The sequence below is a fragment of the Lactuca saligna genome, chromosome 6, assembly GCF_052625555.1.
Source record: "Lactuca saligna cultivar CGN05327 chromosome 6, ASM5262555v1, whole genome shotgun sequence".
Classification (NCBI taxonomy): Eukaryota; Viridiplantae; Streptophyta; class Magnoliopsida; order Asterales; family Asteraceae; genus Lactuca; species Lactuca saligna.
The window spans coordinates 134,416,151-134,438,628 of record NC_136422.1 but is presented as its reverse complement, the minus strand read 5'-3'; the positions used below and the strand labels follow the sequence as shown (position 1 = coordinate 134,438,628).

The 22,478-nt window shown below is 33.2% G+C and overlaps 1 protein-coding gene across 1 annotated transcript; it reads right to left on the bottom strand.

Moving 5' to 3' along the window:
• Positions 1–10,701: 10,701 nt before the first annotated feature.
• Positions 10,702–13,733, bottom strand: CP5 (Polyketide cyclase/dehydrase and lipid transport superfamily protein). Its single transcript, XM_078958991.1, has 6 exons — positions 12,967–13,733; positions 12,701–12,863; positions 12,269–12,445; positions 12,097–12,180; positions 11,832–11,913; positions 10,702–11,455 (listed from the first exon to the last, which is right to left on the bottom strand). Exons 1-6 carry the CDS (start codon positions 13,302–13,304, stop codon positions 10,998–11,000), a joined length of 1,302 nt encoding a protein of 433 aa, XP_078815117.1. The 5' UTR covers positions 13,305–13,733; the 3' UTR covers positions 10,702–10,997.
• Between the last annotated feature and the right edge of the window lie 8,745 nt (positions 13,734–22,478).

The window sequence follows — 22,478 nt, the reverse complement described above, 5'->3', positions numbered from 1 at the left end:
CACTGAAAACCAAGTTATAACGAAGAAGTTATGACCAACCAAAGATTCACAACAAACGTCATCAATACGGTTAAACGTAAAACGAAAATTTTCAATAAAATACTTATTAGTCTTAAGTATCTAAATAAAAGTCGTATTTATCATTAAACCGTGAACACACATAAAAAGAACGTCCAAATCTGACCTCGTATGACGAAGTTATAATTTTTCGAAGTTTCGGAATAGTGGTAGACAGTTAAAAACTTGAAACAGAGATTGGGCGACTTTTGGCCGAAACAACCTAAATGAGAATCGAAGGTCTCGACAATGGTATTTCAACGGTAAAAACTCTGGCGAAAATAGACATCGGATGAAGAAGTTATGGCATTTTAACGGACTTTTCCTGCCCCGGCCTTTTAAAATTAAATAATAAAAATAAAGTTCATAATTTGCCGACGGAGTCTAAACGAAAGTTGTTGAGCATAGTCTCACCTATGCGTGGATATAAAGAACGTCGAAAACGGAGTTTGTATGAAAATGATATGAATTTTTGAAGTTAATTAAATAATTAAAATATAAAATTTAATTTAAAACCCGGTAATATCCGAAGGAGGAGTCACCGGACCGATCCGAGTTACGCCCAGCGTACCCTCGTACGCCTAGCGTACTCAGGTGCTAGGCCTCAGATCGTCCACTTCGCCCCTATGCCTCTATGCAGTCCCATCCGAAGTCCGGCAAACGAGGATGCGGTAAGCCATGACGTACGCGTACGCCCCGCGTAACCTTGTACGCCCAGCGTACCGACGGTCTTCAGCCCCCTATAAAAGGGATGCGAGGGTTCCGGGAAAAGTTGCTCAATTCCTCTCTTTCTCTTGAGTTTTTACTCCGATTTGCGTGTAAGAAATATCCCAAAGCCCCAGTTTTCATACCTAAGCCCCGAAGGAAGTTTACGCTCCCGAGAAAATCCGCCTTCTCGAGTCAAAGTTTTGCTCGTTTTTCGTCTCACCTTCTTCAATCTATCAAGTAAGTTCATACCCCTATAAACTACATTTTCAAATGTTTTATCAATGCTTTTTATACACTTTTACGGGAGGGAGGGGGGAAGAATACAAGTAAACACATGGTTATTATCGTGTGCAACATAAAGTTTCATTATATACTTTGTTTATCAAGTAAATCATATGTGATTCATAACTACTACATAGGAACTTTCGTATGCAATATATATTCTCGATAACATCTTGTCTTTTGGAAATAAAACATGTTTATATATATATATATATATATATATATATATATATATATATATATATATATATATATATACACACACACACACGAATCAAACACTTTATTTATTCTTTAAGTATATGTGATCATTTATGTCACTATAAATGTTATATTTTACATAACAAGTGAGCATTACACTATGGTTTACTATACGAACGAAACACACATTTTGAAAAACTTTAATAGGTATAGTTTACGAGAAAATAACGAACATTTACATACTAGAAACACTATATCAAAGAGATATTTTCATACACAAGAACAAATGGACATTTTCGTACGTAAATCTGTTTTATACTAAGTTTGGTGAGACATTTCACGTACTATCGAGTATGCATTTTAAGTCCTGCAAAATCTCTTGTAGGGGGAGCGTGATACTTGTGTATAGATCTATACGGGATTGATAATCCCGCACCTAAACTGTTAGCTACAGTTAGACCAGTAGGTCTGGGGTGACAAACGTCATAACACTCCAACGCCTGAAGAACATTGTTGCGGGCAGTCTGGGTCAATAGCATGGTTGTAAAACTCACATGGAGTATTAAAAACACGTTGATTTATTGGGATATCAAATGTATTAGCGATTTTATACACACATAAATCTACTATTCTAAGCATGAAAAACACTATTGCATTATAGTTTTGGAACATTTAAACTGCCACCCACTTACGGAAAAATATTGGATTTCTAGAAGTAAACATTCAAAACGGTCAGGTTTTAGTAGAAGACTACATTTATACTATTAGAAAATATGGGATTTTCTAGGAGTTTTCAAACATCTATAAACAAATTTATTCAAATTCATACAAACATCAACATCAAATACTTATGAACTCACCAGCTTAAATGCTGACCTACTCTTTCAAATCTACTTGTATTTCTCAGGGATTCAATAATACAAGTAAACCCCAGCTTTTGGAGAAGTGATGCTAAGGCTTCAGTTTTAAACTCATTTTGGCATCATATTGTAATTTGTTTTTGAAACAAGTATCTTATAACAATGTGACTTTTAAATTATATATATGATGGTTGTGTTTACTTTCTTTACTATGTATTCAATTGTTTTGATACTACATGAAGTCATCCGCCCCCGAACGATTCCGCCGTTCTAGTTTGGGGGTGTGACAAGGAATGATGTTATGCTCAAAACTCATCAGTGGTATCAGAGTCTAGGTTGTTTTCCTATTGAATAGATGCAAAAGTGAACTGCCATAGGATCAAAAAGTTGAAATCTTTGCTATCTAATAGATCTACTCGACGAGTCCATGTATGGACTCGATGAGTTCCATAGTGGACTCGACGATTCCAGTGATCTGCTACCGGGATTTGTATTTTTTGGCCAGTTTGTTATTAGGATAATTACCAAAACTCGTTTTTCTTGCATAAATTCGATTTTTTATGATTGGTATGGATATCCTTATCAAAATTGGTGGATTTGGTTAAATATGGATAATATAGGATTATTTTGATTCAAATATTTAACCTAGTAATTTTGAAAAAGTTTTAAATTACACCCTTTAGGTTTTATAGTTTAAATTTGAAATTAAAAGTTTTAGTTTTTGAAATTTATATAGTTAAACCCTAATATTTTGAAAAGTTTTAAAATTTGTCCTCAAGTTTTGGAATTTAAAATTTAATTGAAAGGTAATAATTTTGAAATGTTAAATTTTAAAACCCTAATATTTTGAAAAGTTCAAAATACACCCTTATGGATTTTATTAAATTAATTAAGTGTTTAATTAAAGGAGAGAATTAAAAAATCCATAATAATATGATTTAAGTTTAATCAAATTAAAAGTATAATTTATTAATAGATTAAACCACTTAGTATTTTAAAAGTATAAAAAACACCCTTATACTATATAAAATTAAAAGTCTAATATATTATATATGTATAAGTAAATGTCAGTCTTACCGTTAGTAGCTCTCATTCACAAAGTTGATCTATAAGAGGCATTCAAGGAAGCGGCATGTAAAATGAACGTCATTGGGTATCCACTCTTACCCACGACACCCTTGACTAACGGAGGGTTGTTAGCCGAACGGGTAGGATAGGATACAACCTTCCATTATAAGTATAATGAAGTATGAAGTAACTAAACACCTTTTATAAAATTCTCAAATCTTAGTTACTTTAGGAAAAATGTGAAGTTGGTGCTAATCCATGAAATTGCACATTGCAACTTGTTGGTCGTTAATGGAGCGTGTGTGGTTAACCGGCACATTGATTAGGTGAAAAACGTCTTCGAGAGTACCAAGCTAATTTGTATGATTATTCACATCTTGTTTGTGATCATCGGTATCCCAATCACAAACTTGAAGCGCATAACCGAGATTAAACGTGCCATTGAAAATTTCAATGAATCTCAAAAGATCTAGGAATTTCAATTCATCTAAAACCTAATATTCAATTTCGTTTTTCATTGTGGCAATAGGTAAATCGTCATTTACCTACCTTCAAATATTTTGCAATTGGATTACAACATCCCTCTTCCGAATTGTGGAATATTGTGTTAGGTCTTGGCCGTAATATTTCATTTGGGTGTTATATTAAGGACTTAAATCGACTAACTTAAATTTCTCCCTTTTGTAGATATCAAATTCTAACAACTATGGTCTTCCCGAATCCTTTGGAAAAATATTTCCACATGAAGATGATTTTCCACGATTGGATCATGGAAACAGAAATCATTCTTCACTTCTTCCAACTCCTCCAATGGTTCTTCCTGGCCTACGTGTTCAAAGACTTGAAAAGTTCAAGGTCACTCAAGCCCTATTGGCAAGCAAAAATGAAGATGGAAAGTCTATATCACGTCTTGGAGATGAAGTTACATATTGACAGGTTGGGAATGTTGGGTGTCGATGTCTCAAGGAAGCTAGATGTTGACTTGGTTCTTCAATCACTTCCCGAATCATATAGTGAGTTCATTAAAGATTACTATATGATGGAGCGTGATGTGACCCTCATTGATCATACCTATTTGCTTATTGCTACTGAATCAACAATGATTTGGCGCACTGGTAAAGCAAATTTGACTAGTATGTCAACCTCCAAAACTTCCATCTATATTGACGATGGCAACATTAGAAGTCCATAAAAGTCTTCTCTTCCCAATGGAAAGGGATTGGCCATGGTCAAACCGTTTGACCGGATGGTAAAGAGAAAGGTTGAATCTAATATTATCCCATGTGTTGTTCCAAAAGAGCCCATTTGTTTCTACTGCTAAGAAAATTGGGCATTGGATGCGAAGCTGCCATATTTACCTGAAAGATCACAAGGATGGGAAGTCAAGATGTATGACTCTGCTTAAGGTAAAAATCCACTATCTAACTCTATTAAGTTCTTATTTATAGATTCTTAATACATGATGACAAGATTGCATTTTGATGTTTTGTAGGATCGAAGAAAAGAAAGGAAGCTTAAAGGAAATGTATGCTTAGTCTGATCGTGAAGATATGGATTTCAATCGCATGGCTCGATGATCGGATTTTTGAGTTGCTGCATAGGAGTTATGATAGATTGCTTAGGAATATATAGTAACATAGTTTTCATTTGTAATTGTGTTATAAGGACAAGTTTTTCCGCGTTTTTATAAATAAAATAAACTTTGATTTTTGTCTTATTTATATATATCCTTTCAATAACTTTTGTGAAAATTGATGTTTGTATGTTTCTATTGTTAACAATATTGAAAATGGATGTGATTCTTAGTTATGTTATTTGTGGTAGTGTCGAAAATTTACCAAATAAGGAATTATTCTAATCACCCAAGTTTCAATTAGAAATAAACTTGGAATCATGCAACTTGTATTATATGATGAATAAGAACCTTCGTATTTGGGAAATTAAGACTAATCCCTTGTTCACATAAGTATGTGAGTCAAGTGAAGGACTAAAGGATCTAGTACGCATTGTTGTGCACTAGGTCAAGTCCACCACAAAGAACGATAAGAATATTCGCCATGATTTGCTAAAAGTTTAGTAAATATGGTTATGCTTACAAGATTAAGTGAAATTTTGAATCGATGAAAAGGTTTCAATGTAAAGCAGAACGAATAAGAAGAATCAATTGGGCAGAAAGATAAAAGTTTCTCCAATCTAAAAAGAAGGGAGATTACTTAAGTATCGTGTTTTATGATTAACTTAGTGATTATGAAACCGTATCACAATTGATCCTCTAAGGACACCTTAGTGCACTAGTATGGCTAAGAAGAGGTATCAGAAATTGTTGAAATGGATAAATCAAAAGTTGGATCATACTTCATTCCAAAATCGAGTCATAGAGTTGAACTCCAAGATTGTGACTTGAGTGACACATATTAAGAAGGTTTATAACACACTTATCAAATGTGGAGTAGAAACATTTCTTACTCTTGCACATTTGAAATTGGTAAGTTGTGATGTCTTGGATAGTACAAAGACCAACTAAGACTAATTGTGTGAAGTGTTTGTCTTGATAAGAATCGGCACTAACTCTGGAATATTTTTTTGTCAAGGAATATTGCTTGACAAGAGAATCTTATATCTCAAGAGGTCAGTGGGAGTCTTAATGGTCTTGAATAGCTTTAGGAACTAATCAAGAATGAACCTATTATCTATCACTAGCACAAAACTTGAGGTTTATAACCTGTCGTGTTGACATATTCGTGTTTCTGTGTCATTCCAGTTGAGTTGACTATGCATGTGAGTTCTATGAGTTCCCATTTGAATGCATAAAGGCAAAGCACCTTAATCAATGAAATTTCATTGATTCGAATGGGTGAGTTGCTCAGCTACTTGGAAGACATGGTAGCCCTTGTGCTACCAGATGGCAAGAAATAAAGATTGAACAAGTTCAGTCCATATGAGTTTGGATTTGTCACAAACCTTGTCTTGTGATAATGGTTATGACAAATTCACATGGATAGGAATGCATACACCATAAAATCTAAGTGGTAAGGTTTCTCTCCACTTCATGGAAATGATTATGAGGAAACGATTTCATTAAGAAGATTTAAGGAGATAACAGTTGTGATATTTGCATTCTCAAATTCGATTATGATTACGACATCCCTCTTTTTAGTTCGAATTGTGAGATTTGGAAATTAGTCTGAACATTTGGGACTTATTGATATATGGTTTGAAATAGTTTAGACACACATACAAGCTTTCTAATAAAAGGTGTATGAGGTTAGATAAAGTCTTATCGAAGCATCATATATCAGAATTATGAACTTTTATAAGAAAGTCAATAAGTATTGATTTCTAAAAGTTCAGTTGTTTTCTGAGTACATGTTAAAGCTAGTGGGAGCATAAGTGTTATGTTGGTAAGAATATAATTATCATATTAGTGGGAGCATGATTTTTATGTTAAGTATTGCAAGTTAGCAATAGTAGTTATAGAAAACAAAAGTTTCAATTTGCAAAGTTGCAGAGATTGAAAAGTTGTTTTGCTATAATTAAGGGGGAGAAATTTATACTTCATTTAAATCTAAAATCTTAGATCGAGAAGTTTTAATCAAATTTAATCAAATGACATATATGAATGTTATGTTAAAAAGATTCAACATAAATGAATTATATATGTAGCAACATAAGGGAATTCTATATGTAGCAATATTATAACGTAAGAGAATTCTATATGTAGCAAAAGAAGAAATCAAACAACAAACAAACAAAAATAGCAGACGAACAACAACAACAAATCGATCCGCACTGCTACAAAACCTTAATTCAATCAACATTTCAAACCTTCAGTCTCTCATACAATGATAATAGAACAATATTCATATTGAAAAAGAGAAACTGTGAATTCTTCGTTAGAAAGTCTTAGAGCTACAAACAAGAAGAAAATAATAAATAATTAGCTAAAGAATCAAACCCATATGGGCTAAAGACAAAAACACTGTAAACAAACATGCTAATAACATATAGCTAACAATTTTTTCAATAACAAATTAACATTACTTCCTAATATTTTCAAATTTGCATAAAGTAAAAAAAAAAAAAATAGTTATACAAAATGATAAATTGAAAAGGCTTATTTTGTATAAATCAAAAAATGTTAAATAGAAATTAGGAAAGAGTGAACGACCTTGACACACGCCAATGGCAAGTACTCTCTTTAATAATTCAAAGACGGCGTCTTCATCTTTAGACTTTAATAATTCAACGCGTTGAAAACGAAAGAATATCCAAGGAAACTACAACTCATTTTTTTTCTCCTTTATAAACCTTCCCACCAATTCAAACATCATTCATCGTCTCCCATAGATCTCTACAAACATAAACAACTTGAATCAATAGCTTCATATACATCAAACATGAATTCCATTTTCAGTTCCTTCGACGCTTTATCTGCAGGATTCATGTGCCAATCTTTGCGTTTCTTTAACACCAAGAATCCTGTTTCTACCATTCAAGATGATCAAAAGAAGGTGACGCATAATACCACCAAGAACGCCGACGTCGACTGTCACCGGAGCAAGAGTGTTTCCGGTGCTCGCTGGGCGCCGGAGTTGGATGGGCTTCACTGCTTCGAGTCTCTCGTTTTTCATTAAGATTTGATATTTTTTCTTTAGGATATCTAACGGAGTTAATTTTGATATTATATTTCTGGTGTTTTAAGAAAGATTATTATTGATTAATATACTTGTCGAAGATTAATTTGGATCATTTGTATCGATTACTAAATGATGTCTATAAGAATGCGTTTGTTTGATGAAAGTATATATGGGAATGGAATGCAACTAATCGATTAAACTTCAGATTTCTTCCTCCATCTTCTTCTTGTTCTTTAGGAACGTTGTAATTATGGCCATTGAAGATGTTACAAGAACTTAAGTCTTGTAAATCATGCAAATGAAACGACCTTTATTGTGATAAGAATCAACATGATGGTATGAATATACATATTTAATTAAGATATACTCAATTCAAAAGCGTGTTAATCATTTGATGAAAGTCGGAGATAATGTTTTTAAATACATGGACATCAAACAATCGTAGGTCTACTCGAACAAACAAATTTTTATTCATAATCAAAGAGTAATCAGTAATTAAATATGATACAATTATTTAACATGTATATATGAACTAATCAATAATCTTTCTCAAAAACCCAGAAAAAATAAATCAAAACTTATTTAGATCCTCAAGAAAAAAGGATCGAATCTTAATGAAACACTAGAGACTCGAAGCAGTGAAGCCCATCCAACTCCGGCGCCCACCGACCACCGGAATATTCCCTCTTGCTCCGGTGACAATTTGTGTTCTTGTTGGTTTCATGCGTTACCTTCTTTTGATCATCTTGAATGGTGGAAGCAGGATTCTTTATGTTAAAGAAAGAAAAAGATTGGCACATGAATTCGGCAGATAAAGCATCGAAGGAACTGAAGATGGAATTCATGTTTGATGATGAATATGATCAAGTTATTGACTCGATTTGTTTATGTTTTCAAAGATAGGAAGACGTTGTATGGATTTTGAATTTGAAGGAAAGGTTTATATAGAAGAAAAAAGGTTGAATCATTGTAGTTTCCACTTTTAGAAGAAGATGAGTATGACTCATCGAGTAGACCAAAAGTTCAAACGGCTTACCGACCAAACACTAAATTTGATAATCGAGTTGCCGGGCAACTGGCCGGCACTCTTTGTCAAAGAGAGTAGCTTTCTCACGCCTCTTCGTATCATCTAACTACATATTTTTTAAAATATTTTCAACATGTCATATAGAGGTGGCAAAGCCAAAAACTATACGAAATGTTAATAGGACACTAGGGTGTAGGTAAGATATTGCATCGAGGTTAATTAAAATGGATTGATATGACATGACAACAAAAACTAAACAAATAAGGTTTATGACTTGAAAATGATCGTTTATTTATATGCAAACTTTTTAATTCATTTTATAAATTAGAAAGACTTAAAGCCAGAATCATATGTAGAAGAAAAACTTTGGATTGAGTCATTTTGTAATGTCGATACGATTAGGTTATGTTTGAACCGCTACAGAATGATATGTTAGTTTATTTTTCGAGTTTTTTTAAGTTAGTGTGTTTGGCAGGCTAAAAAATAGTTTATAAGCTTAGATTATAAGCTAGTTTTTTAAAAAGCTATTTAGATTAGCTTTTCAAGAGCTTTTTAAAAAAATTTAAATATATCTCTTAATTAGTTATAGAAAATGTATTATTTTTAAATGTTTTTTTGTCATTTTATATCTTTTAGCTAGTTTTTCGGTAATTTTACCAAACGTCATGTTTTACCAGTTAGTTATTTATGTTACAGCTAGATTTTCAACTATCAGCTAGCTTCTTAGCTAATAGTTAGTTTTTCAACTAGTACGTCAAACTACACAATCCCCTTAACCACTCCATCCTTCACATGATTCCGCCCCTCCGCCTCCCCAACTCTCACTCGTTCCATTTTTTCCTTTAAACTTACTATGAATTTAGTCTTTATACCTCATAACTACTACTTTTCCCAATTCTTTATTTAATTTTTATTTTTCTTTTCATTTTATCCAACTCATATTTCTTTCAACATGTTTAGTGTTTCAACCTCACATGTTAGCACAAATTTCAAGGTCTAAACTTATCTCAAAACCCAATAGATACTCAACACGAAAATAAATGGGTTGACATATCACGACATGATAATTACGCGTGTTGGGTTAGGGTCAAGCTTTGTCAACCCGTTTATTATTTCAACACGTCATGAATCCAATAAAACACAACACGTTTGTTGGTCTAATGTCATAGACTTCATGTTTGAAACCCTACTTTTTCAATGAATAAATGATAGGCCTGGTGTGGAGACAAAGTAGAGTCTCAAGCTTTAGAAGTCACAACGATGCCATAACATGTTTTAAATGATGAATTAGAGGGCAATTTTGTATATTGATTGTTTATACAAACGGCAAAATAATTCAAGGAAATCAAGTCTACTATTCTACTAGTAAGATAAGTATCTATCAAGGTTCAAATGGTAACACATGTATCCTATATAAGGTTCACCTGTTTCACTTGATACCAATAGCTTGAATTTTATTGATCAAATTTCCATTCATGTGGGGATCATTAGAAAATGAGTTTTTACCCATTTTGAAACAAAAATATTGTCTTGTACAAGGTCAAAACGGAAAGATATTAATAGGGTTTTTGTTCACTAACACAAGTTTTAAACATATTTTTCTGTTACATTTTTTGTGATTAAAGATCATTACAGTTTGTATATTTAAAGACAATTATGCATCATAATGGCGACGGTTAACTTTGTTGCTATGTAAATATAGGCACCAAGTACACATAAAGTAGAAAAAGACTGAATCTGTTTTAAGAAAAACATGTTTTCACACACTGCACCTTACTCATATAAGATCATTGTCTATGATCCTCGTTTCCACTATGCTCCATGAGACATTAAAATCACCACAAACTATCAAACAACCAACTCAAGAAAGCAGAATTTCCCTATTATTCCAGCAGCAAGAGAACGATATTTCAAAATAAATACATGTACACCATCATACTCTCTCATCATCATCATAAGCTGCAACATCAAATCTAACAAAAGATGACCATAAAAAAAAACAAATTACAATTGTATTCAAAGTAAGAACAAGACCCCAACCCCTCACCCCTCCATGCAATAACCAATTATCAATGCTTGGAAAACCACCATACTAAAAAGCAATTAGCAACACCCACAAGAATCTTTTCATATACCCTTTGCTTTAAAAAAAAATCATCACAACCTTCTTCCCATTTTAGCAAATCTTCTTGCAACTCCAAATATAACTGCTTTTGTCAACAATCCCCTATCAACAGTACATGCAAGTGCAATAGCACCTCCTACCACCAAAATCTTTCCAAGATTCTTCCCCGATGGCTTCTCATCATTCACTAATTCTTCACATCTTTCGATTTCTTGTGTTGAATCGTTTGTTGTGTTGTTGTTCAAGTATCTTAAATGGGCTTGGCTAACTTTTGAATTGATGTGGGCCATGTATCCACAATGAGAAAGTGGGGCCCCCGATGACATGTGTTTTTGATACCACCGTAAACCTCGGTCAATCTTTTTTACTGCTCCCCACATTCCTTGACGTACACCAAGTTTTGCAATTTCCCATGGGATTCCCATGTCTTCGTGATGAAAAAGCAGTACTTCACATGCACTCATTTCTCCATCGCCTTTTCTTGATTCAACTGCGCTCACAAAAAAAAATTTATGTTAATACAAGTTTCTGCAAAAAGGTTATTCTGTCAGCAACCCCTGAGCTGGCCCACACCAGCCTCACATAAGTCGCACGGCCCAAAGCGAGTTCAATCCACGTTGGAATTGAAAATCTTTTAGTGTTGTTGTTGAGACTCGGACAATTTACCAAACTTTTGGGATAGGACAGTGTGGGGACCACACTGTCCTGTCCTAGTTAGGCGACTCAGAAGGAGCCAAATCCACATTGGAATTATGTGTCTGCTCGGACTTTAACCTTAACCCTTGACCATTTCTAAAAGTATACCACCTCGGAACAAACTAGGCTATACCCTAGGGGTAATTTAGTAAATTTGGTGGTTTTATTACCTGCACGAATCATCCAACTTGAATAGTACAAGTCAACGCGTCTTGGTTTAGTACGGCGAGGCACGGAGGGGTATTGTACGCCCTGAAATACGTTTCATTGAATTCTAAGTAATTATATAAAATTGTATTTATGAAATTTGTTAAATGCAAGAAATAGTAACGTATTTTCATGTATTCGTTTATTATAGCGCCTTATTTTCATTTTCTTCCTATGCTAGTATTAATAATAAATAAGTGACAAATATATAATCTTTAGATATGTTACCTTTGTAACACAATAATACGTTTTATCTGAATCCCAAATTCGACGCCCAATTATGTATTCTCTATCGCTACAAAAGAAGGGGAACTACAAAAACAATTAAAGCATGTAAGTTTATAAAACAATCCACAATATAGAATTTCTTATATTAATCAAATTTATATTTAATTTATACCTTGCGAACCCATTTAACCACCATTGTTCCATTTTCTTGACACTCTTCCAATGTTTCGGCTTCAATTAACATGTCATCCCACTTTAATCGGAATTCATCATCCCAAAAGAAATCCCTCATTAATTCAGGAGTAGTATCTTCATACACACTTCTTGAACGATATTGTGGAGGTCCAATCTATAAAGAAAATAATAGTTTTAGTCACTAACTCGATATAAATAGACATATTGTAATTTGTAAAGTAAAACTCTCAATGTTGTATGACAATTCAAGAAATTGCAATGTACTTTTATTGATTTATTTATGAAAGTATCATACTTGATACTTCATAAATGTTATCCAATACTATAATTGGATAGAACTTTAATAAGAACACAAAATGAAAGTGTTCGATAGATTTTTCATAGTTATTGAATTGGAAATTGGAATTACCTCAGGCTCTCTCTTCCAAGCTTGATAGGACATATTTGAGGTCGATTTTTCCATCATACCAATCCAAGAAGGACCTTCATCTTTCTCTTCGACAAGTTTGGATAAATGCTCCAAATCACCTTCTCCAACGAAATTCTTTCTTTCTGTATCCAATTTCGATGAACTGAAAACATATATATGAAATTAGAACACGAATTCCATCTTTTTTTGGATTACACAGATTATAGTTGATGAAAAGTTATCAGGAAAAGGGAACTGAGATTAACCTGGTATCGGAGAATGAAATTGAAGCCGGTTCGGACGAGGAAACCTCCGGCGACCCATCGGAGAACGGGAAAAGACAACTGGGGAGTTGAGATTTTAACGAATTGAAGCTCGGAATTGAAGAAACGATGTCGATGGAAGAGTAATTCTTTGGGGGAAGACAAGTGGTGGATAAGTTATTAATGGCGGAATTAGCCCATCTGGGTCGCCAAACCCACCCAACCAAAACCCCAAAAAGAACCGCCGTCCAAAGAGGCAACATGAACATCATAAGATCCGGCAACACATTCCATAGATTAGGTCCTTGTAAGATCTTCAACATAGCCCCAACCAAATCCATACCCTCAACCTCCCCTACCCAAAACCCCAAAAAAAATACCCAAAACCCTAGTCCAATCGAGTTACAAATTGAAGATTTAGAAACGTTCGATGGACTAAAGCGGTGAAAGGAGTCTCACAAAGAGGAAGATAAGAAGGTGTAGAAGGAATAAAGTATAAATTTTGGGGTGAATAAGACGACAAAAGGTATGGATTAGAGGATGAGAGTAAAGATAAGAAGTGTAAGCGATAGATAAAGAATCGTAGCTGATTTCCGTAGGGCCCGGCACTCTGATTCGCTTCTGTGTGGTGCAGAAAGTCGGACAAAAATTTTCCGGCCACCACCCACCGGCTGCCAGCACGGCGGATGAATCTGATGAGATTAAAAACTTTGAAGATAAGAAAAGCAGAAATTTTTGATGGGTTCTTTTAGAAATGTTAATGCTGAGAATCTACAAATGGATGAATGAATTGACTCGATTATTTATTGGTTAGGTTTTGTGGTTTGGTCAGTCTTGTGATTACAATTTTATTAGCACCGCGTTCTTCTTTCTTTCATTCTCCTCTCGTTTTCCACGTTCAACCAAAATTACATACGAGTATTTGTTTTGACTAAAAAATGTTTGACTTTCATGTTCAAATTCTATTGATTATATTTTTTACTAAAGTAAAGATTATTAACTAATTCACATTATTATTTTTTTGGATTAGTGTTTATTTTAAGTGTGCTTGATTGATCAATAAATAATAAATTAGTTTATAATTACTTTTTTGAGATAAATTCTGACCTAGCATCTAACATTGAGTTTTGAGTTTTACAGGGTGTCTATGGTAGATTTTAGGTTATGTTTGGTGTACTAGCTGGTAGCAAAAAAGCTAGATGTTAAATAGAAAGCTAGCTGATGGTTAAAAAACTAGCTAATAAAAAATGATGTTTGCTAAATCTAGCTGAAATATATAAAATTACATAAAAAGACATTTAAGAGTATGTGTTTCTATAATAATTAAGGTGTATATTTGTAAAATTTAAAACAAAAAAAAACAAAAACAAACAAAAAAAAAAAAAAAAAAAAAAAAAAAAAAAAAAACTCCTAAAAAGCTAGTCTAAGACTGTGTTTGGCGCACCACAATTAACTGATAAGCTAGCTTATTTTTCGAGTTTTTTTATGTTTTCGTGTTTGGTAAGTCAAAAAGTAACTTTTAAGCTAGCTTATGAGCTAGATTTTTGAAAAATTACTTAGACTAGCTTTTTAGGAGCTTTTTTACAATTTTCCAAATACATCCCTTAATTAGTTATAGAAACACATACTCCTACATGTTCTTTTATATAATTTTATATATTTCAGCTAGTTTTACCAAACGTTATTTTTTATCAGTTAGTTTTTCAGCTATCAGCTAGTTTTTTATTTAACAGCTAGCTTTTCAGTTATCAAGTAGCTTTTCAGCTAATAACTAGCTTTTCAGCTGGTACATTAAACATAACCTAAGTAGCTTTTAAAAAAAGCTAGCTTATAAACTACTTTTTGATTTTCCAAACACAGCAACATAAAAAACAAAAAAAAAAAAAAAAAAAAAAAAAAAAAAAAAAAAAAAAAAAACCCTAAAATGACATAATTTGTTTAGTTGTTTTTATTTGGCATTGAAATATTGTCAAATGTGGCTTCCATTATAATATTTAGTGGTGTAACGAGACCTCTGGAAAAATTAATTGACATATATAGTACAATTAAAAAATAAACGATGTTTTCAAAACGGGTACTATTCTACGACATTAACTGTGTTTAATATGTATGTTATCTTCTACGTTAGAAGAAAACCAAAACTAATAATTCGATGTATAAGATTACTTAGGATACATAAATATATCATCACAAAGTTAGTTCCAAACAAGTTTATTTACAAAGACTTTCGAGTTTGATATTACTTATGTTTTATATCGTTTTAATTGCAATATAATTGTATCTACCCTATAAGAAAAAAAAATATATTACTCGTAGACTTTAAAAAATACGTTGCATTGTTTTTTATATGGTTGACAAATTATCATTTGTGGTTTTTGGTGGTTTATATCGTTGACAAATTATCACTTGTGGTTTTTTGATCGAGTAAATCATGATAGAAGCATTGTTACACGTTGTTTATATTATCATTTGTGGTTTTTTGATTGGATAAATCATGATAAAAGCATTTTCAACCATATAAACCTTTAATTAAATTGTCATATACGTATGCATATGTTTTTGTTTGTGTATGATATAGTAAAATTTTCAACCATATAAAATTTTAATTAATTTGTCATATACATATGTCTTTGTTTATATATGATATGGTAATGGAAATGGACAGAAAACCAACTCGGCGTATATCCACAAGTTTATGTGGCTTACAACCGTGTCATATTGCCTAAGGAAACAAAAAACCAACTTCAATGACATCTTTATACTGATATACCCGTCTTTTGCATATCCATATAAAATTAGTGGTAAAGAAAGATGCAAGAGTTTATGAGTTAACAATCAAACGGAGTTTTCACAATTTGTTTTATCAAATATATTGATATTGATGGCTATATTATTGCTAACTTATATATGTTATAATAACATATGATCATATTTTTTTAGAAATTGCAAAATTGACGATCATTTTCGAAATTTGATGAAGTTTCAAGTTACGAAGTCGAATCGTACTCATTATTTAAGGGCTATAAATAATAGAAACCGAAAAAGTTTGTCTAGCATTACACTTCAAGTTCATTAGCTTATTAGAGTTGAGCCATGTTCTTTCCAAAAGGTTCTTCAAGTTAGGGTTTCAAACACGAAAAACAAATTTAGAACTAACGAAAGAATTTAAAACTCTTCAACTCAGTTCAAAACTATTTATTTATGAGCTTATTTTATTGATTAGTGTGTTAACATTATTCGTAGGTTATTATTAGTTATCACACGTTAAATAGGTAAAAATGGATTAGTATTTCATATATGTTAAAATGCGGTGACATTAATTAAATTGATTATCGGGAATGAATGATTTAATTACAATGATAATATTTTTTGTTTTTGGAATATAATCATTTTGTCCGGAATAAGGAATTTTACATTACTATTCCGGATTTCAGGAGGTAGTAAAGAGTTTTTTTTTTCCAAAATTTTCCATAATGAATTCAATGTTGAAAATCCAATTGTCGGCTTCAAAAACTATATTGTTTGAATTCATCTGTTGTTAAGTTGTGGAGATAGGGAATTTTTGTTTTTGGAAAATAATCGTTTTGTTCGGAATAATGAATTTTTCGTTACAATTCTAGATTCCAGACAGTAGTAACAAGTTTTTTTTTCCAGTTTTTCCATTATGAATCCAATGATGAAAACCAATCAGTTGCGTCTAATACTATATTGTTTGAATATGTCTTGTTAAGTTGTAAAGATTGATTCATCTTTGACCTTATAGTCACAAGGCAGACCAAGAACGGGGTCCTATTTTGTCAATGTTATCTGAGCTTGGCCTTTATAACATCCACATGTGCATGTATCATATATTGTTCATTTTGGAGCTATCCGGGTGGAAAACTTCCTAGAGGGTCACCCATCCTAGAATTTTTCCCACCCAGTCTCGCTTAACCACCAAGTTTTTCATGGGATCTACAACCCTCACAGTTTAAAAGCATTATGGTAGGTAGATATCCATATCCCAACACTACAAGAAAAATACCCTTTAATGTCACGCTAACAATGACACGCACTGATTTACGATACGCATTTTTTGTGTGTCCAAAAAATAATGTCAGACTCCCAAATTTTGAAGGATAAAGGACATGCATTTGTGCGTACTCTAAAATTATTGTCCCACAAAAACAATTACAAGAACAGAGGGTGCTTATTTTAAATGTGTGTCCTCTGTGAATGTAGCTTTCTAATTTTTTTTTTTTTACTCAAAATGCGCGTTCTCAAAAGGGGAAAATGAAATCCTCTTAAAATTATAAAATTTTAAATACCTAGCTTTAAGATCTCCCTTCATTCTCTTTTTCCCTTCTCTCTACAAACCCTAATCACGATATTATCTCTTCTATACACCTCCAACAACTCATAGCCCTATTCAACATATGTTACATATGTCGACTCTCGAACGAACTCTCTCGGTGCTCTTTGGCCTATGCAACAATCAAAGGTCTCATAGTCCATTCCACACAAATCAATAAAATGTCACCCGAAGAAGAAGGACGAGCATTTCACTCTTTATTTCCCTAACTCTTTCTCAATTTCCTCCTTAACCTTGAAAGAATCGGCGAACAGCTAGGGTTTTCATCATAATCGCACCTCCTCCATCTACTTCTATCTTAGAGCTGGCGATTTAGGGCCTTACAACTTCTCATCCCTCACAGGGTCGAAGATGATGCTCGTGATTTTTTGTCATTCTTAAAATCCCTACGTCGGATTGAACTAAGGTATGCTTTCCTTCTTGCTCCGGTTGTTATGGTTGCACAGATGGTGGTTGTAGTGGTTTTCATGGTGCTCGTTTACCATCTTATGAAAAACAATCTTCTAGAATAGCAAGCCGTCGACCACAGCTAACCCACAACGGTAGTAGGGCCATGGGCCAGGGCATCATTCATCTAGGGGCATCAAGTTTTCGAGAGCTTTTATGGTATGTATAGTTTAATTGGACCAAAATTAATCGTATATTAATTTTTTTAGCCTAAGGCAATGGAGCTGAACACAAACACGAGTCAAATTACAGCATCTCACGCCGAAGCAATCGAACAGATTTCTAGGGAAACTCACACACCTAAATTGAGGAGTTGCCTCGTTATCAATCGTCACCGATTATCCTTCTTCTTCTCTTCTCATCATTCTCGACATCTCCACACTCTAGGTCTCCAGTTCTCCTAAAAGCCAAATCGTCAATCAATTCATTAATTCCAAAGATTCAAATACAAATTTGAAAGGCGGTATATCCGGTTTAAAGAGAAGAATCAAAAACCATTTCTAATTTTTAGAAATACTATCTTCTTTGATGTTTTTGAATGAATTTTGTTTGAGGTATGCTTCTTTGAATCTGTGTTTCTTGTTTTTGAGATATTATGGTTTCTTCAAGTTTTTTTTTTAATAATTTATTTATTGACATCACAATACATATTCCATACTTTTTAAGTGAAGTTTCTTAAAACCATTCAGAATTGTATCTATTGGTTCTGATTTCTCAAGATCTTAACTATGAAAGAAATGAAGCATTTGATCGAACACCCAAAGGTCAAATTCAAATGTACTGGAAAGGACATGGAAAATTGAAACTGCAAAGATCTTAACTAAGATTACAAAGTAGCTATAGTGACAAAAAGATAAAGATGTTTCTCCTTTTTTTAACAAAGCAGTCAAGTTATATGAAGGACTAGCAAAGAAACTTATACATCAAGGACATGTTCTTGATGTTTTTGCTTGTACTCTTGATCAGACAATCTTTCCTTAAAATCTTGTCACTTACATTTATGATTCCATTACATATGGATTCAATACTTAGCTAAGTTGAACTAAGAGTTTATTTTTCTAGATTGGGGTAACTGAGCTTAAAGTTGCAGTTGAAAAAACGGGAGGACTTGTTGTGTTAGCAGAAAGCTTTGGTCATTCAGTTTTTAAAGATTCTTTATTGCGTGTTTTCCAATCGGGTGACACTAACTTGGGTTTACCATCAAAGTAAGGTTTGATTCAATCTCTTCAATCCATAACACATTGATATGTCATATGTTAATGTTGACTCAGTCAGTTCTTGTATTTGTTTGTATATTGTGAATTGTAATGAACTTCTCACTTTTTGCAGTGGTATATTTGAAGTAAAGTTTTCAAAGTGAAATTCAGGGTATTCTTGGTCCATGTGCATCACTTGAGAAGGTTCGTATAGTGTTTTAAAGAATGTTGACTCTTTGTTGGTTGATTGTTGTTTTTTGTGCAGAAAGGTGTTTTAAGTTCTGATACTAGTATTGGTCAAGGGGGTACTACTACATGGAAGATGTGTGGACTTGACAAATCGATTTCCTTATGCTTAATATTTGAAGTTGTGAAAAAGGAAAGCTCAGATGTTATTCGTCAAGCTGCAAATAATCAGTTTTATTTCTAATTTTTTACTTGTTATCAGCATTACAGGGGACAAATGAGGCTTAGAGCCACCACTCTATCAAGAAGATGGGTCACAAGCCCAAGAAATATACTAATGGATTTTATACAAACAATCCTATGTGAGCATGCAACTCTAGATACGGATCTATGTTTTCACTATTAGTCATACAATATTATGAACACGAAAGGAAACCTAGCATGCTCCTAGTAATTTTGAAAATCATAAGGAAGAATGGAATACATATCTCTTGTTGTTATGTTGTAATAACAACTTGTTTCTTGAATCTTCTTGTCTTTGAAAGCAAGTACCACAAGTGTAGTACCTCTAATGGCTCACAAACACCAAGAGAAAATGGAGAGACAAGAGAGAGAGAGAGAGAGAGAGAGAGAGAGGGGGAGGTATGAAATTCAGCTCTAGGAACCCTAGGTATCAAGTGGCCGAATTTCTTATGCCAAGGGGTCTTTATATAGGTGTAGGAATTATGGTTTCAGTCCTTATCCTTATCTGATTGCTTAGCCACCAAGCAGCCCAAAGGATAACCCTAGAAACCTTATAATGGACGAATTCTAAGGCCTTATCCCCTTGAATTCATTCACCCTATCATATAGGGCATGCTTTGCCCTACTTTGCAACTATCACATAATTACAGTTCAGTACCTCTAGTTCAATTAACTTCTTTTGATCACAAAATTAATTCTTAATTAATTTTCATCCAATGTTAACTAAATAAATATGATTTCTCTTTTAATATATTATTCATATAATATATTAATAAACCATAATAACCTCTTTCTCTATTATTTCTCCAGTCAAGTTGCTTTGGTGAAGGCAACCCAAAAGGACCATGCACAACCAGGTCAAGTACTTACCAAATATAGTTACCGGCTTAGACACTAATCCAAAAGTCTCCCACTTGGATAAGTCTAGTAACCATAAATGCAAGTAGAATCTGATTAACAATCGTAGCTCTCAAAGATGCTGTCGAACTCTGATCTTATCAGCAACCTATCCTTTAGATAATGGATCATATATTCCTCCATTCTAGATATCATATAGACATGAGTCATAGATTATAATCATTCTCCCAGTCTATGTGTTCTTTCCCGATTTCCGATTTATGACGACTGACAACAAACTACAATTGAACACATTAACTTAGTCCTGGCTTGGCCAAGCGCTTAGGGTGTCATCACTAAATCATCGAAGGGCCCACAGATATCGCTTGTATCCCACTTTGGGTAAAAGGAACGGATAAACTTCGACTCGAATGCTCCCTTGTACCTACTCATCAAATTACACTCAACGATATGTTTTATAACACCAAGTTACTGGTGCGTTTACATATTATCAATGTGCAACCGAATTGCAGAATACAACTCACACATCTCAGTTTTAAGAATATAAGATATTATCGTCTCACCAATCACTTGTGATAAAATCCATGAAGCGATCCAAGTGAGCGTGGGTTTAATCCAATACGCTTGTGCTATGTCTAAACACTTTAGACAATCTATAGACGGATTCATGACAGTATTCTTTCATACCTACTTCCAAAGTATGAGCGACTGTGGAGGGTTTGAATAATCTTATTATTCGGCAATTCAAAACATGCAAAATGAAACACAAGAATAATACTAATTCTATATGGCACCAAACTTTTGAGCATAAATAAAACACCTTTTATTTAATCACCATATTGATTACTCATTATTTGTTGTTTCGGGTAATCAACTTCTTACTTGAATTATAACAATAGTTGTCCCATGCACCAAGCATGCACACTATGTTTACCTATGGTCCTTACTTTGTGAAATATATCAAATGAAAACATTTCCAATGATGCTCATTTCACAATTTCTAATCCTAATCATTAGTGTAAGAATACAAATTTTCGCCACTACTAGAATATGTCAAATTCTAGCATTTTATGCAACGGTCCTTTCGTAATATCACAGCGCCAAAGTCACCAAGACTTTGCCAATGAAATTACAAAGTGTTTTATTAGACATCCTTCTTTGATAAAATTTTCTAATCTAAACATAAATTATTAACGTCCAACTCCCAATAAGGAAACATTTTCATATTTTCCATATGACAACTCATTATAAATAGAATCTTATCTATTCATAATAATGTCAATATAGTCCATCCATTAGTATACTTCCAACTGCTCACAAGCGACCAATCCTTGGTGAACCTTAGATTGTCCTTGATAGTTGTTTAATTATTTTAGTCAAATCTGGTTCTAGTCCCTTTTTCTGTCTTAATGCCCTAGAAATTTGAAAAATTTTAGAACGGTCAAATATTATAGCATATGCAATCGATCCTATACCAGAAGCGTATGGGACACGATTCACAATGTCTTACATAAAGGCATGATACCTTATCAGCCATTTCCCATAATATTTCTATTTGCCATGTTTTCACAATTCGAGCTATGAAGAGGGATGTCGTAATCATAATCAAATTTTTGAGAACGCGGTTAATATATTCTTGACTAAATTTGATTAAAATTCCTCGATCTAAGCTTTTAGATTGGAAACAAAGTATAACATTCTCTCCCTTAATTATAGCAAAACAACTTTTCAATCCCTGCAACTTTGCAAAGTGAAACTTTTGTTTTCTATAATTAATATTGCCAACTTGCAAAACTTAAAATTATAATCATACTCCCACTAACATGATGATTATATCCTTACAAGCATAACATTTATGCTCACACTAGCTTTGACACATATTCAGAAAACAGCTAAACTTCTAGAAAACAATACTTATTGACTTCCAAGGTTCATTGTTTCTAATATGATATGCTTTGATAAGCTTTTATCTAAACATCTCAAACTCATACACCTTCCCTTAGATAGCTCACATGTGTGTCTGAACTATTTCAGAACTTATATTACTAAGTCCCAAATGCTCAAACTAATCGCCAAATCTCACAATTCGAACTATGAAGAGGGATGTCGTAATCATAATCGAATTTGAGAATGCGATTTACATAACAACTATCTCCTTAAAACCTATATTAGTGAAAGCGTTTCCTCACAATCATTTTCATGAAAGAGAGAAACCTTATAACACTTAGAATTTA